General features: G+C 43.1%; 1 protein-coding gene across 3 annotated transcripts in view; it reads right to left on the bottom strand.

Annotated features, from left to right (window-relative positions):
• The window catches only part of GRAMD1C (GRAM domain containing 1C), an 89086-nt gene that overhangs the window by 31356 nt on the left and 43817 nt on the right, over nucleotides 1-13913 (bottom strand). For all 3 annotated transcript variants that reach the window (XM_038385187.2, XM_038385206.2, XM_043512121.1), the window contains exons 7-8: nucleotides 9326-9444; nucleotides 7949-8072 (exon numbers count right to left, since the gene is read on the bottom strand). In XM_038385187.2, coding sequence (XP_038241115.1) covers nucleotides 7949-8072; nucleotides 9326-9444 — 243 coding nt within the window. The remainder of the gene's footprint in view (nucleotides 1-7948; nucleotides 8073-9325; nucleotides 9445-13913) is intronic.

Below are 13913 nucleotides of genomic sequence, written 5' to 3'. Positions count from 1 at the left end.
TGTCCCTTGATCAATCAATATCTTCTTGGGGTGCCCAATCCGGGCAAAGATCTGTACTAGCTCCTTAGCTATTGTCTTGGAAGCTATGTTGCGCAGGGGAACAGCTTCTGGGTACCGGGTTGCATAGTCCAGTACAACAAGCACATGTTGGTGGCCCCGAACTATCTTCTCTAGGGGCCCGACCAGATCCATGGCTATCCGTTCAAAAGGAACCTCTATTATTGGAAGAAGTATCAAAGGAGCCTGCAAGAGTGGGCGAGGGTTATGTAACTGACACTCCGGACAAGAGGTGCAGTATCACCGGACATCTTCATGTACTCCTGGCCAGAAGAACCTCTGCAGGATCCGTGCCTGGGTTTTCTCTACCCCTAGGTGTCCTCCAAACAGGTGACTGTGGGCGAGACTCAATATGGCTTTTTGATGTTTTTGTGGCACCAGAAGTTGTATCTCTTGCTCCTGCATTTGCACCATGCGGTACAGGAGATCTTTCTTCACTATAAAGTAAGGTCCGGGACTCCGGACCTTCCCATCCATGGGTATCCCATCGATCTTGGCCACCTCTTTCCTGGCGTTATCATATCTGGGGTCCTCCGCCTGGTCCTGCCCAAAAGTCTCTCTCCCAGGACTAACCTGCCCAAGCTCCCAGGGGTCAGCTTCTACTTCTGCTTCTTCCAATGGCTCGCTGCCATCATGACTGGGGGCAGCTTCTGGCTCACCTTCTGTGGTGGAAGTTTCTCTGTTGGCTGCTCGCGTCCATCTGCCTACTAGGGAGGTCTTCTTTCCCTGGGTCAGGATCCGGGTTCCCAAGGCCTTTGTGGCCTTCCTCTCTTTTTTTGTCTTCTGAGTCTTTTGGGAGGCTGAGAACAGATCCTGAGAAATCTCAGCGAACACTGGGGGTTGACATTCCCCCGGTGACGAGTTGCTGTCCTCAGGGTCCCCACCTCCTTCCAGCCTCTCCGGGGGGAGTAAATTATCAAACCCTGGAGAGTCCCTCCCAATGACTACAGGATATGGGAGTTTAGGAACTAAGCCCACAGTCACCTCAATGGGATTTCCCTGAACCTCTATCTCCACTGGGATGGTGGGGTAATGGCTCACGGCCCCATACACGCACGTCACTGATACACGTTTGGCTTGTAGCAGCTGACTATTTTTTACCAGCTTACCCGATATGAGGGCAATAGCACTTCGAGTCCACAAGCGCTGTAGTCTCTGTTCCATTTATCCTCACGGGCCTGGTGTAATTCTGCGGGACTAATGTGACCCCTGCGAGGTGGATAAGGGAGCATGGGACCTCCCAATCCCCCAAGTTACATTGCATAGGCTCCTCGGTGCTGGGACACTGTGCTGCTATGTGTCCCCACTCCCCATATGCATAACATCTATAATTGCTTTTAATCACTCCCCTATCCCGGGGGTTAGAGGGTTTAGTCCCAGGGTTGCCCCCATTCAGGCCAATCCCTTTCTTCTGGGGTCCCTGCTGGTTTTTGCCCCCCCCCCAACTTCTTCCACCTAGGACTCCCCGGGGGTTTGGCTGCCCAACCTTCCAAGGTTGGGGTCGGGTGCTTGCTTCGAAAGGGGCTTTCCTTGGGTAGTCGGGTCAGTCCCCTGGCTATCATCCATCTTTCTACCAGTGTGATCATCTCGTCGTACGTGGACGGATCGTTCTGGCCTACCCATTTGCGGAGATCTGGTGGCAGTCCCCACATGTAATGGTCTATGACCAGGGTCTCCAAAATCTCCTCCGGCCTGCACACCTCGGGCTGTAACCACTTCCGTGCGAGGTGTATGAGGCCGAATAGCTGGGACCTCGGGGGTTTGTTCTCCTGGTATTTCCACTCACAGAACCTCTGGGCCCTTACCATTGCCGTTACCCCTGCTCGTGCTAGGATCTCTGCCCTCAGACGGGTATAGTCAGTGAAATCTGTGGCAGGCAAGTCAGAGTAGGCCTTCTGGGCCTCTCCACACAAAAAAGGGGTGAGAATACTGGCCCACTGCTCCTGGAGCCATGCCTCACACTGAGCAGTCCTTTCGAATGAGAGGAGATATGCCTCTACGTCATCTCCTGACGTCATCTTTGGCAGACAACCAGTGGCCCTCAGGGTTCGTGTTCCGTCAGACCCCCAGGCCTCGGTGGTGAGGATCTTCAGCTGGTCCACCTCTCTCAAGAGGGCACAATCTTGGGTCGCCTGGCTCATCAATAATTGATTGGTTTCCTGCTGTAGCCACATAGACTCCTGTTGTGCCATTGCCTGAACCCGGGTGGCCTCCTGCTGGGCTGCTGTGGCTTGTACCAGAGCTCTTACCACATCCTTCATTGTGGTATAAAGTAAACAAACAAAAACCAAAACAAAAAAAATCCAAAACCCCAGTGCACTTATTTTTTTTAACCTCTTTTTTCTGCCACACTGTGAACGAAGTCCCACTCCTGACACCAGTGGTGACAAAGCTCTGTCCTTGCCTCTGTGGGTCCCGCATTTCCTGGTGGATTTCGCTAGTCTCAGAGGCTCACTGTGACCCTCCACATAACCCTTCTTTCTCTAGAGACAAGGGTCACAGTCTACTGAACCATTTTCATCATAAGCCAGCGAGGGAGGTGAGGAGAAGTTATCCTCCCTTGCACAGTCTCTGTTGTCTCCCAGTCTCCGTGATTAAACAGGGGGCAAAGGTGGGGGGGAGAGCCCGGGCCCACCCTCTACTCCGGGCTCCAGCCCAGGGACCCTAATAGTTTCAACTATGGTAGCTGACCTTTTAGAAACATGACGTGTACAATTCCCTGGGCTACTTCCCCCACAGCAGCCCTCACTTCCTCAAGCTCCACTTCACCCTTACCTCAGGGTCTCCTTCCTTGTGTCTGTTATGGTGTGTACTACTCAGCCTCTTCAACAGCACAACTTCCTCCCACAGCTCCTGACATGCACCCCCACCTCACTGACTGGGAGGCTCTTAACTAGTTTCATCCAGCCACTGATTGGCTTCAGGTGTCCCAATCAACATAACATTCTCCCTGCCTTCTGGAAAGTTCTTAATTGGCCCCAGGTGTCTTAATTGACCTGGAGCAGCTTCCATTTCACTTAACCTGGTACCAGGGATTTGTTTAGCCTGGAGCTAATATATCTATCTCCCACTACTTTTCTACAGCCATCTGGCCTTGCCCCGTCACACTAAGCAGTACTACTGCAGGAAAGGATGTAGGGGTTATAGTGGATCACAAATTAAATACGAGTTAACGTGATCCAGTTTCAAAAAAGGCTAATATTCTGGAGAGTATTAACACAAGCGTCATATGTAAGGCACGGGAGTTTATTGTCATGCTCATGTGACGCCTCAGTTGGAGTATTGTGTCCAGGACTGTGATTAATTGTTCTCCATGTCCACTGAAGGTAGAACAAGGAGTAATGGGCTCAATCTGTGGAAGGAAGATTTAGGTTACACATTAGGGAAATCCTTCTAACTATAAGGATAGTCGAGTTCTGGAATGGGCTTCCAAGGGAGTTTGTGGAATCCCTGTCATTGGAGGTTTAAGTACAGGTAGAAAAATACCTGTCAGGGATGATCCTGCCTCAGTGCAAGGGACTGGGCTAGATGACCTCTTGAGGTGCCTTCCAACCCTACATTTCTATGGTTCTATCATTCTAATTTGCATATATTTATTGAGATTGGGCATGCAAATCTGCTAACTACAAGTAACACAGCCAAAGAAAGGGCAGGGATGGTGGTCCTCCTAAAGGTTTAGTTCTTATATAAGGGCCATATTCTATCCTCAGTCTCTGTGCAAACTTCTTGTTGTCTTCAGTGGGACATTGGTTGTGGATCAAGCGCAGTATATGGCCCTAAACATTGTAGCTCTGATGTGTGCAGCATAATGCGATCAAGCTGTCTTTCTAAATGATTTTAACTCATCTGCCTTACCACCATGTTGGAGGGCTAATTCAGTGCTGATTCATAAGGAAGAGCTCTATCTACGTGAATGATCATCACCACTTTCTGTAGCACTCGTGTGTACCTTGGAAGTCTGTTATCAAAATGTAGACCTGACCTTACGTAACTTGGGTGATTGAGAGATTCAAAGTACAAAGCTGGATGGCTGAAGGGCACAAAAGCCAGCACTGAATTTGTGACTTCAATATAAAGAGGCAAGGTATTTCCTATGCCAAAATAAAGGGAAGACTGAATTATGGAAGCAAATTAATCAGACACTGGTATTGAATCGGAAGCAATTAGTGAATTCCATGCAACACACTGTAGTGCAAAGGAAGAAGTAGGACAATGGGAAGGGGAAAGAATAATTCATTGCATCAGTATTTCAGCATCAAGGTTCTCCAGTCTGGGTGAGGAGAACAATGAAGCAGTCACCTGTGGCAAGCACTTTTTCTATAGAACAGCAGATAAAGGTCCCATCCATCTTTCCACACCTGATACAGATCCAAGGAATTCTTATTCTGATGGTATTTTGAGAGAGACCATGAATTTGAAGAAGACAGGGGAGTTTAAACCACCCTGCATGGGCTTAACCCAAGGCAATGGGTGAAGCATGACACTTCTGAGAAGTACGCCCTTTCCAAGACATACTGGCCCATCAGAAATTTTTTTATGCATGCATGACATATACATTCTAAACCCAGATTTCTTGTACCTTCCAGCCATTAGACAAGGGCTTTTAGACAAGGGCTAAAGAGAAATATTAACTTTTTTTAAAAAAATTAAACTGCTACTAAAATCAAAAAGCAATAGGAGGCACATACGTAGTCTAGTGGTTCCATGAGTCCTCAAGAGGAGCTGAAAATGTACAGTGAGGGAGGAGGTGTCGTACATCTCTTTGAAACCCCAAATTTGGCACCAAGCTTGGCAAACCTCCTCCTAAGACTTGCTTGGTGCTACTAGTGCTTAGTCAAGTCCAAGAATGGGGATCAGTGCATGCAATTTTTGTCAAGGAAAACAGCACCATATGTCTTGATGGCTGTGCACCGATTTCTGGCGTCAGGGAAAATTCGGGAACCGACTGGTGTATACTGTTAGGTGCACTGTGCTTTAAAAGGAAACCACGACTGACAGTGCACACAAAGGCTGCACACTTTCTTCTTTTTTTTTTTTTTTTTTTTTTTAAAGAGAATTAACAAACACAAATTCCTAGTTTGTCAAGCAAAAATTAAAACATTAACTGTGGCATACAAAAGCCCTTGTTCTTGAGATAACATTATATCAACTCTAAGAGTATCAAAATGTACCACAAAAAGGTTAATCATAGCAAAACTGAAGACAGATTTGAATACAGAGATGGCTGTTCAAGACCCTGGCAAGTCCTGTTTGCAGGAGTCTGACACTGCCCTCCCGCCCCCCAAAAAATCAAGTGGGATTTGTCACAAATATTTCTGAAGTTGCAATACTCTTCATTCTTAATTGATTCTTTTGCAACAGGGCTTACTAGAACCAGGCTATACTTTCCACATCACTCTCACTGTCAGGATCAAGGAGCTGTCATGCTGTATGCTGATGGCCTATTTCCTTACGGCTCCTGAAATATTTATTATTGAATAAACTCATATCATTGTGACTTGTCTGCAGGATGCATGTAGGATTCAGAAGACATGCGTTGGATGGATTTATTAATGTAACTGGAAATACCACCTGGAATAATAATGGGAGCAAAAACACTCCATTCAAAAGCACAACCTGGCAGATATTTGCTGTATTTAAACAGCATTAAAGGTGGCCTGCAAAGGGGAGAAAACACTGCTTTTCTTCCCTTGTTTTTCTTCTTTAGGAAGAATAAATAAGGCATGAAATATTTTTCCTCCTCCCTCAAGTTACTGGGCTCAATACAAGGGTAACTGGGAGAAATTCTTCAGTCTGGATTATGCTGGAGGCCAGCCTTGATGATCACAGAGGACCCTTCTGTTCTTAACATCTATGAAAACTATCATGATTGTCAAGCATCTTGTCTTTCTGAGATCTACATGGATGACTCAAATGTGTAACAGGAACTAAAATACACACCATAAATATGATATTACATTAGTTCCTATGATGTCAAAACCCTACTAGTTCTCCAGAAGCAGACAAGATCTGAATTTCTCATGTGAAAAACAAGAAGAATCCTTTAGGCCTTTATTTTTTTTAATTTTCTTTTGGAAAAAAGATTCAGTTCCCCTTTATACATCAAAAAGCAGCAAAAAGGGAATGAGTCAGTTTTTCCCCTTTTGCAGGTCACCTCTAAACTACATAATGAGTTTTCATAGCTTTACTCAGACATCTTATGGCAGCAATACTTTAATAACTATTAAAACTCTCTATTCCTTCTGTAATCCTGAAATATTTGCATTCTGTCACTCAATTACTCTAGCAAATACCACACAAAATGTATAACTAAATGTAACTGTCATATATATTGTAAGTTATACAATAATAAAATCCCACAGATTCATCTCTCTCAAACTTCAATGCGCTCGGATGCTAAGAAATATACTTCAACAAATTGAGCCTGTACATAGGATTGGAGCCTATATTCCTCAAAATGGCATTACTGGGTGAGATTTTCAAAGGCACTTTCATTGCTACAGGGTTAGCTCTAATTTTTTCCCATTAGGTCTCCCTTGAGCACATACATGCTTCCTTGAGCACATACATACTTGCTTGACAGCACATACATGACAGGTTCTGCACCTCCACTCCTCTCAGGGTGGAATCCCAGGTTTCTCCCACTCACAAACCAGGTCCCTAGGCTACAGTACCTGTTCACCATACATGGTTCCTCAGCAGGCCCAAAAGCATTTAGCAGTGTAAGAGACTTCCCTTTGCAAGCTGTGACCAGTATAATGCAGTGACTCAGAATACAGAGTAGCAGCCGTGTTAGTCTGTATTCGCAAAAAGAAAAGGAGTACTTGTGGCACCTTAGAGACTAACAAATTTATTAGCGCATAAGCTTTCGTGAGCTACAGCTCACTTCATCGGATGCATTTGGTGGAAAAAAGTTTTTTTCCACCAAATGCATCCGATGAAGTGAGCTGTAGCTCACGAAAGCTTATGCTCTAATAAATTTGTTAGTCTCTAAGGTGCCACAAGTACTCCTTTTCTTTTGACTCAGAATAGTTTCTTTCGAAGTATGACTTATTCATAGGAACATAGCATTCTGAGAAAAGGGCTAAAAATACAAAGCCTATACAAACCTTGTCTTACCTAAAGCCTAGGTAGGTCTAACTTATCCCACACACTCCAATCTCTAGGAACAAAGTGTCAGTCTGTTCCTGCAGTACTCCCATCCTCCCTCCAAGATCAGTTCTTTTAACAAACCCCTATGTCTAGATCAATTACAGGGAAGTGTGAGGAGATTCTAATCTGGAACAAAAACATCAGGCAAGCGGGTCTGAACACAGAAATGGAAAAAAGACAATAAGAGGTTTTATGGAGTCCTTTTCATTTGTAGATCTTAAAGAGCTCTGTAAAGATGGATAAATAGAATTATCCTCTTTTTACACATAGAGAAACTGAGGCACAAAGAGTTGCAGTGACTTATCCAAAGTCACATGGTGAGTCAATGGCTGAACAGGGAATGGGACACCAGGATCACCCCACTCCCGACCGAATTCCCTACCCAGTTGACCATACTGCCAATAATAACAAATAATAATAATAATAATAATAATGTATTCTTTAAGTAAAAAATTCAAAACTGATCAGAACTATAAACAATCCATTTCATGTAAATCCTAGCAGCCAGCAGGCAAAAGTCTTAAAACGCTGAAAGATGAATAACTGACCTTGACCCATTCACCTCCAGATAACAAATCTGCTAAACTGTTCTCATCTTCACATCCATAGGTAGGAGAAGGAGTAATCCTCACATACATACATACATATACACACACACACACACACACACACTTAAGGATATATGATCTACACATTTGTATTTGTTAAGTACAGCAAGAGAGGCTGTCTAAATACTTACTCCTGTCAGTGTGTTTCCATGGAATGGCTCTGCCTCTTCTATCTGAATGATGGGTTCATGAATTTCACAGATTGCTTTGGGTAATTTTTCATCTCTGTCTCCAGAATCATCACAAATGCTGGATCTGACCAAAGCAAAAAGATAATAAAGACAGTGTTAATTTAATTTCTTAGCATTTATGGCACCAAACTCATACTTTTGGAGATTTATTCAATTTAAAACATACACTACAAATCGTTAATTGAATTGCCACATAAGACTCCCAGCTCAGTCATCCTACATCCAGTTCATTAACCCATCAAACTACCCTGTCCCCAAGTGCCTGTGAGAAAACCCTGGCTTAGCACTGTGTCTGGAAAGTTAATAAATCAAGGTTATGGTGAACCGAGGGAGAAAGTTAATGTTGTGGATGGTAGGGAGATAAAAGTATCTTAGGCCTCAAATTGAAAAGTTTGTCCTTTTAATGATTATTATAATAGGCATTTTTCTTACACCCATCCCTCTAGCATCCTATGTCAAAGTATTTTGAAGATTATACTATGATACATTTTTAAAAAACAGGCTTTTTTTTGGGATATACACATTTCTTCAGCATCTTCATTCAAAACACAATAGCACTAAGTGTTAGTGCGTTCACTAATTTTTGTTCACTTTTATAAGACATTACCATCTAAGGGCATGTAGAAAATTAAAACCACATTGTTTAAAGAGTAAAGCTGAAAATTAACAATTTTGTTCAAGGTCATTTGAAGGAGTCAAAGAAACTGTAACCAGAACTAGAAAGAGACATTGATAAATCCGCTTTCATTGGCCAAAAAAAAAAAAAAAAAAAAAAAAAAAAAAAATTCAACTGTAAAATGGTGAAAAATAAAGCAGCAGTTTTAAGTGTTTCAATTTTAATAATCTAAGACAAAGGGCCTCAACCTAGGGTTCAAGAAAAGGTAGCAGAGGGTCATAAATCACTCAGCAATATCCATACTGCTTACAGGATGATGGGCCTGACTAGATTCTAGCATGGGGAAGATTGAGAATCCCCAATCTAAAGTGGCGTTAGTAATACGAGTATGGGATTTTTTAAAAATATGACACACAATTCCTAGATTCCTTTACCTGAACAGAACCAGGAAAAGCTAGGGAAACCCAAGCTTCCTCATACTTCTCCACACTAAGTGGTCTCAATTCTGCTCAACCTACAACAGAGTGAAGGCAATCGAGTCTTTATGCCTAGTCAGTACTTTAGCCCCTTTGCTAAGGCTGTTAAAAAATGTACAGATTAGTGCCAGTAATGGAGACAATTTTGAAGGAGGATTTTAAGACAGAGTTGTAGAAACAGTGTTCTATTTTCATAAAAGATAAGTATCCGTAGTATCTTCTTACCTAGACTGTCCATTGTCTTCAGAGGACGAGTAAAAGCTCTCCATCTCCTCACTGTTCAGGCCCAGCTCAGAGCCATAGTTCTGTTGTACCAGTTGCCAGAACTCCTGTTTGGTCAGTCTCTGAAAAGAGAAAGCACATTGTTGGTCAAAAGCTGCGGTGAAGAGCTGCTACTTCTACCTGTTCACAAACAGATTATTTTACCCCAGATACATCTGGATCCATCCCTGTTATTGTCTAAGAAAGCTTTCTTTCTAAGAAATACCACACATTTCAGACCCCACTGCAGTTGGTAGCCCTCCTTAGAAATATAAAGGAGACTCTCAGCTTCCATTTTTAAATAGCTAAACTTCTAGCCAAAACGGATTTGATAACATAACCCAATCTAAACTGATCACTAGAGCTGAAAACTTGTGACTGGTTTTTCCCTTAATATCACAGGCTACTCCCAATTCCCCCCTCCACCTCCAAACAGCTGCCCAGAGCTGACCTTTGGAGCTCGTGAAAACTAATATAAAGTCACAGTCCCTTGACTTGAGCCACAACATTCAGGCTATCAAATTTATTTGAGCATAAGCTACAGCTCACTTCATCGGCCACTGATGACAGTGGGGTATCTCAAATTCCTTCCCAGCCAAATTGCCTGCAGCTCAGTTGGCTTCTTCACTGAATAACCTGTGTGACCTTTGGTCACAAGGAAGAACAGTTCAGCAGTTTGAGAGGTGGAATGGTAGGGTGACCAGATGTCCTGATTTTATAGGGACAGTCCCAATTTTTGGGTCTTTTTCTTATATAGGCTCTAATTATCCCCCACCCCCGTCCCGATTTTTCACACTAGCTATCTGGTCACCCTGTGGAATGGTCTAGTCAGTGACTGAGCACAAGGGACTGTTGCATTCAAATCCCAGCTCTAAACAGACTAACTTGGTGGCTTTTATCTCTCCATGCCTCAATTTCCCCATCTGCAAAATGAGGATGATCACACTTACCAACCTCACAGGAGAGATGTGAGGAGTAAGCAGTCAATGCCTAGGAAGCACTACAGTATACAAACCATACAGCTTATTTGGACAACTATCCCTTTTAAATTCATATTTTACACAAAGTCGTATTAGTTCTATTAGACTGCCTATGTTGAACTGGGCACTCTAGAGAACATAAAGCAGGCAAGCTGCCTTCCCTAATTTGCTTACATTCTAGGAACTACTATTAGTATTTGTTGTTTGGATTCAAGTAATGCCTACAGGTCCCAATCAGGCGCTAAGCCTTCTTGTATGAGGCACTGTGGAAACACAGCGTAGGAGACAGTCTCTTTAAAGAGTTTACAGTCTAATTTAATACAAATTGTCAACAATAAAATCAGACACGTGTCACTTTATGAAGGATTATTAGCACAGGTTAGGATAGCAGATCCACTGGATCAGCACACTTTCACTGTACTAAATAATTATAATGTTATTTGTTTCTAGTAATAGCTTTGAGGATGCACAGAGAAAAGCTTGTTTGAAGGAGTGATTTGAAAATCCCCAAATCCTTAAACTACTTCTGGGCATAGAGGTGTGATCACTGTGAACACAAAGGTGGCAGAAAATGATTTCATAAGTCTGTCCATACATACCAAGGCTCTCTCTAGCCACTCCCTTACTCCCACTCATCGCTATGCCTTCCTAACATTTTGCCCCCATATGCGTGAAATGCTTCCTTATTCCAGTGCAATAAAACACATCCCTCCTCTTTCAAATAGCTCCTCAAAGCACACTTACTGTACATTCTCAGTCTCTATTGTTTATAAATATTTATTTCTGATAGCATCCACAACGCACTGGGACTGAGCCCCATAATCTGGTGCTGGTAATCGGTCATAGACAAAGTAATACTTGTGCAAACTATTGATAACAAATCACACTGTATTTGATCCCGAGAACTTCAGGGCAGGAACTGTCCTTTTAATATGTTTGTACAGCACCTAGCACCCTCAGGCTCTGCGCCTGATATGAATCTTTAGGTGACACCGCAATCCAAATAAATACTACTTAGAATACACATACAGATCAGGATAGGCACCTTGGGTAAATTTTTCAGAAGTGCTTAAGTGACATTCAGAATTAACATGATCTTAATTCGGTGTAGCTTCATTCACTTCCAAAGTGACTTAAACTGAACTCAATGAAGGTCGCTAATTCTGAATAAAAACGTGTCTGAACAGGGGTTTAATGCAATTGAATTAATCCACTTTAATTCACACCTCCAGTTAACTCAGATTAACTTTCCTCAGCGTGCCTGTGTAGTCAAACCCCTTATCACATTTGTCAAAAAGGATTTAAGAACTGAAGTCTTATTGTCTGATTTAGGTGCCTAAGTCACTTTTGAACATTGTACCCTGTCTGCCCCATGCTCTGTAGGACCCCATATGCCATTAGCACTCAGCTACATATAAATTATATGCATACGACATTTTGAAAAGTAATATAAAACAGTTTAAAATGCAACTAATGTAGTAATGGCCACACTTCAGTGTTTCTTCACTTGTCATAAATGTTTTCTTGGACATTCTTAGAACAAAAGAACCGTCTGCTTCCCTCTCAAAATCTAAAGGATAGGGCACTAGAATAGTACTTAGGAGTTCTGGGTTCTTTTTCCAGCTGTGCCAGTGACTCCCTTAAGACTTTGGGTAAGTTGTGTAATAGATATGTGCCTCAGTTTCCCCATGAAGCTTACACACTTTTGTAAAACACTAAGTTTTACAGATGGACAGAACTACCTAAATTGTAAGTTACTATTATCTGGTACTGACTGTTGCCAGAGACAAGATACTGGACTAGATGGACCACTGATATGAGACAGTATGGTTATTCTTATGACTACACAAGGCTATTACTCTCAGGAAGGGTGAGGGGAATCTTAGAAATGTGCTCAGATTTCTTTATAGAAGTCCAGTGCTAGGTTTTTACTTTCATTGTTAAGAAAAAAGAAAAGGAGTACTTGTGGCACCTTAGAGACTAACAAATTTATTAGAGCATTAGCTTTCGTGAGCTACAGCTCACTTCATCCGATGCATTCGGTGGAAAAAACAGAGGAGAGATTTACATACACACACACAGAGAACATGAAACAATGGGTTTATCATACACACTGTAAGGAGAGTGATCACTTAAGATAAGCCATCACCAGCAGCAGGGGGGGGGAAAGGAGGAAAACCTTTCATGGTGACAAGCAAGGTAGGCTAATTCCAGCAGTTAACAAGAATATCAGAGGAACAGTGGGGGGTGGGGTGGGAGGGAGAAATACCATGGGGAAATAGTTTTACTTTGTGTAATGACTCATCCATTCCCAGTCTCTATTCAAGCCTAAGTTAATTGTATCCAGTTTGCAAATTAATTCCAATTCAGCAGTCTCTCGTTGGAGTCTGTTTTTGAAGCTTTTTTGTTGAAGGATAGCCACTCTCAGGTCTGTGATCGAGTGACCAGAGAGATTGAAGTGTTCTCCAACTGGTTTTTGAATGTTATAATTCTTGACGTCTGATTTGTGTCCATTCATTCTTTTACGTAGAGACTGTCCAATTTGGCCAATGTACATGGCAGAGGGGCATTGCTGGCACATGATGGCATATATCACATTGGTAGATGCGCAGGTGAACGAGCCTCTGATAGTGTGGCTGATGTGATTAGGCCCTATGATGGTATCCCCTGAATAGATATGTGGACAGAGTTGGCAACGGGCTTTGTTGCAAGGATAGGTTCCTGGGTTAGTGGTTCTGTTGTGTGGTGTGTGGTTGCTGGTGAGTATTTGCTTCAGATTGGGGGGCTGTCTGTAAGCAAGGACTGGTCTGTCTCCCAAGATCTGAGAGAGTAATGGGTCGTCCTACAGGATAGGTTGTAGATCCTTGATGATGCATTGGAGAGGTTTTAGTTGGGGGCTGAAGGTGATGGCTAGTGGCGTTCTGTTGTAGACCTTCAAATCAGCGGCACTGCGATGGGTACCCACATGGCCCCACAGTATGCCAACATTTTTATGGCTGACTTAGAACAACGCTTCCTCAGCTCTCGTCTCCTAATGCCCCTACTCTACTTGCGCTACATTGATGACATCTTCATCATCTGGACCCATGGAAAAGAAGCTCTTGAGGAATTCCACCATGATTTCAAAAATTTCCATCCCACCATCAACCTCAGCCTGGACCAGTCCACACAAGAGATCCACTTCCTGGACACTACAGTGCTAATAAGCGATGGTCACATAAACACCACCCTATATCGGAAACCTACTGACCGCTATTCCTACCTACATGCCTCTAGCTTTCATCCAGATCATACCACTCGATCCATTGTCTACAGCCAAGCGCTACGATATAACCGCATTTGCTCCAACCCCTCAGACAGAGACAAACACCTACAAGATCTCTATCATGCATTCCTACAACTACAATACCCACCTGCTGAAGTGAAGAAACAGATTGACAGAGCCAGAAGAGTATCCAGAAGTCACCTACTACAGGACAGGCCCAACAAAGAAAACAACAGAACGCCACTAGCCATCACCTTCAGCCCCCAACTAAAACCTCTCCAACGCATCATCAAGGATCTACAACCTA

Source organism: Dermochelys coriacea, chromosome 1, assembly GCF_009764565.3.
Source record: "Dermochelys coriacea isolate rDerCor1 chromosome 1, rDerCor1.pri.v4, whole genome shotgun sequence".
Classification (NCBI taxonomy): domain Eukaryota; kingdom Metazoa; phylum Chordata; order Testudines; family Dermochelyidae; genus Dermochelys; species Dermochelys coriacea.
Note: the sequence above shows the minus strand (reverse complement) of the source record. Positions and strands in the feature narration are given on the sequence as shown.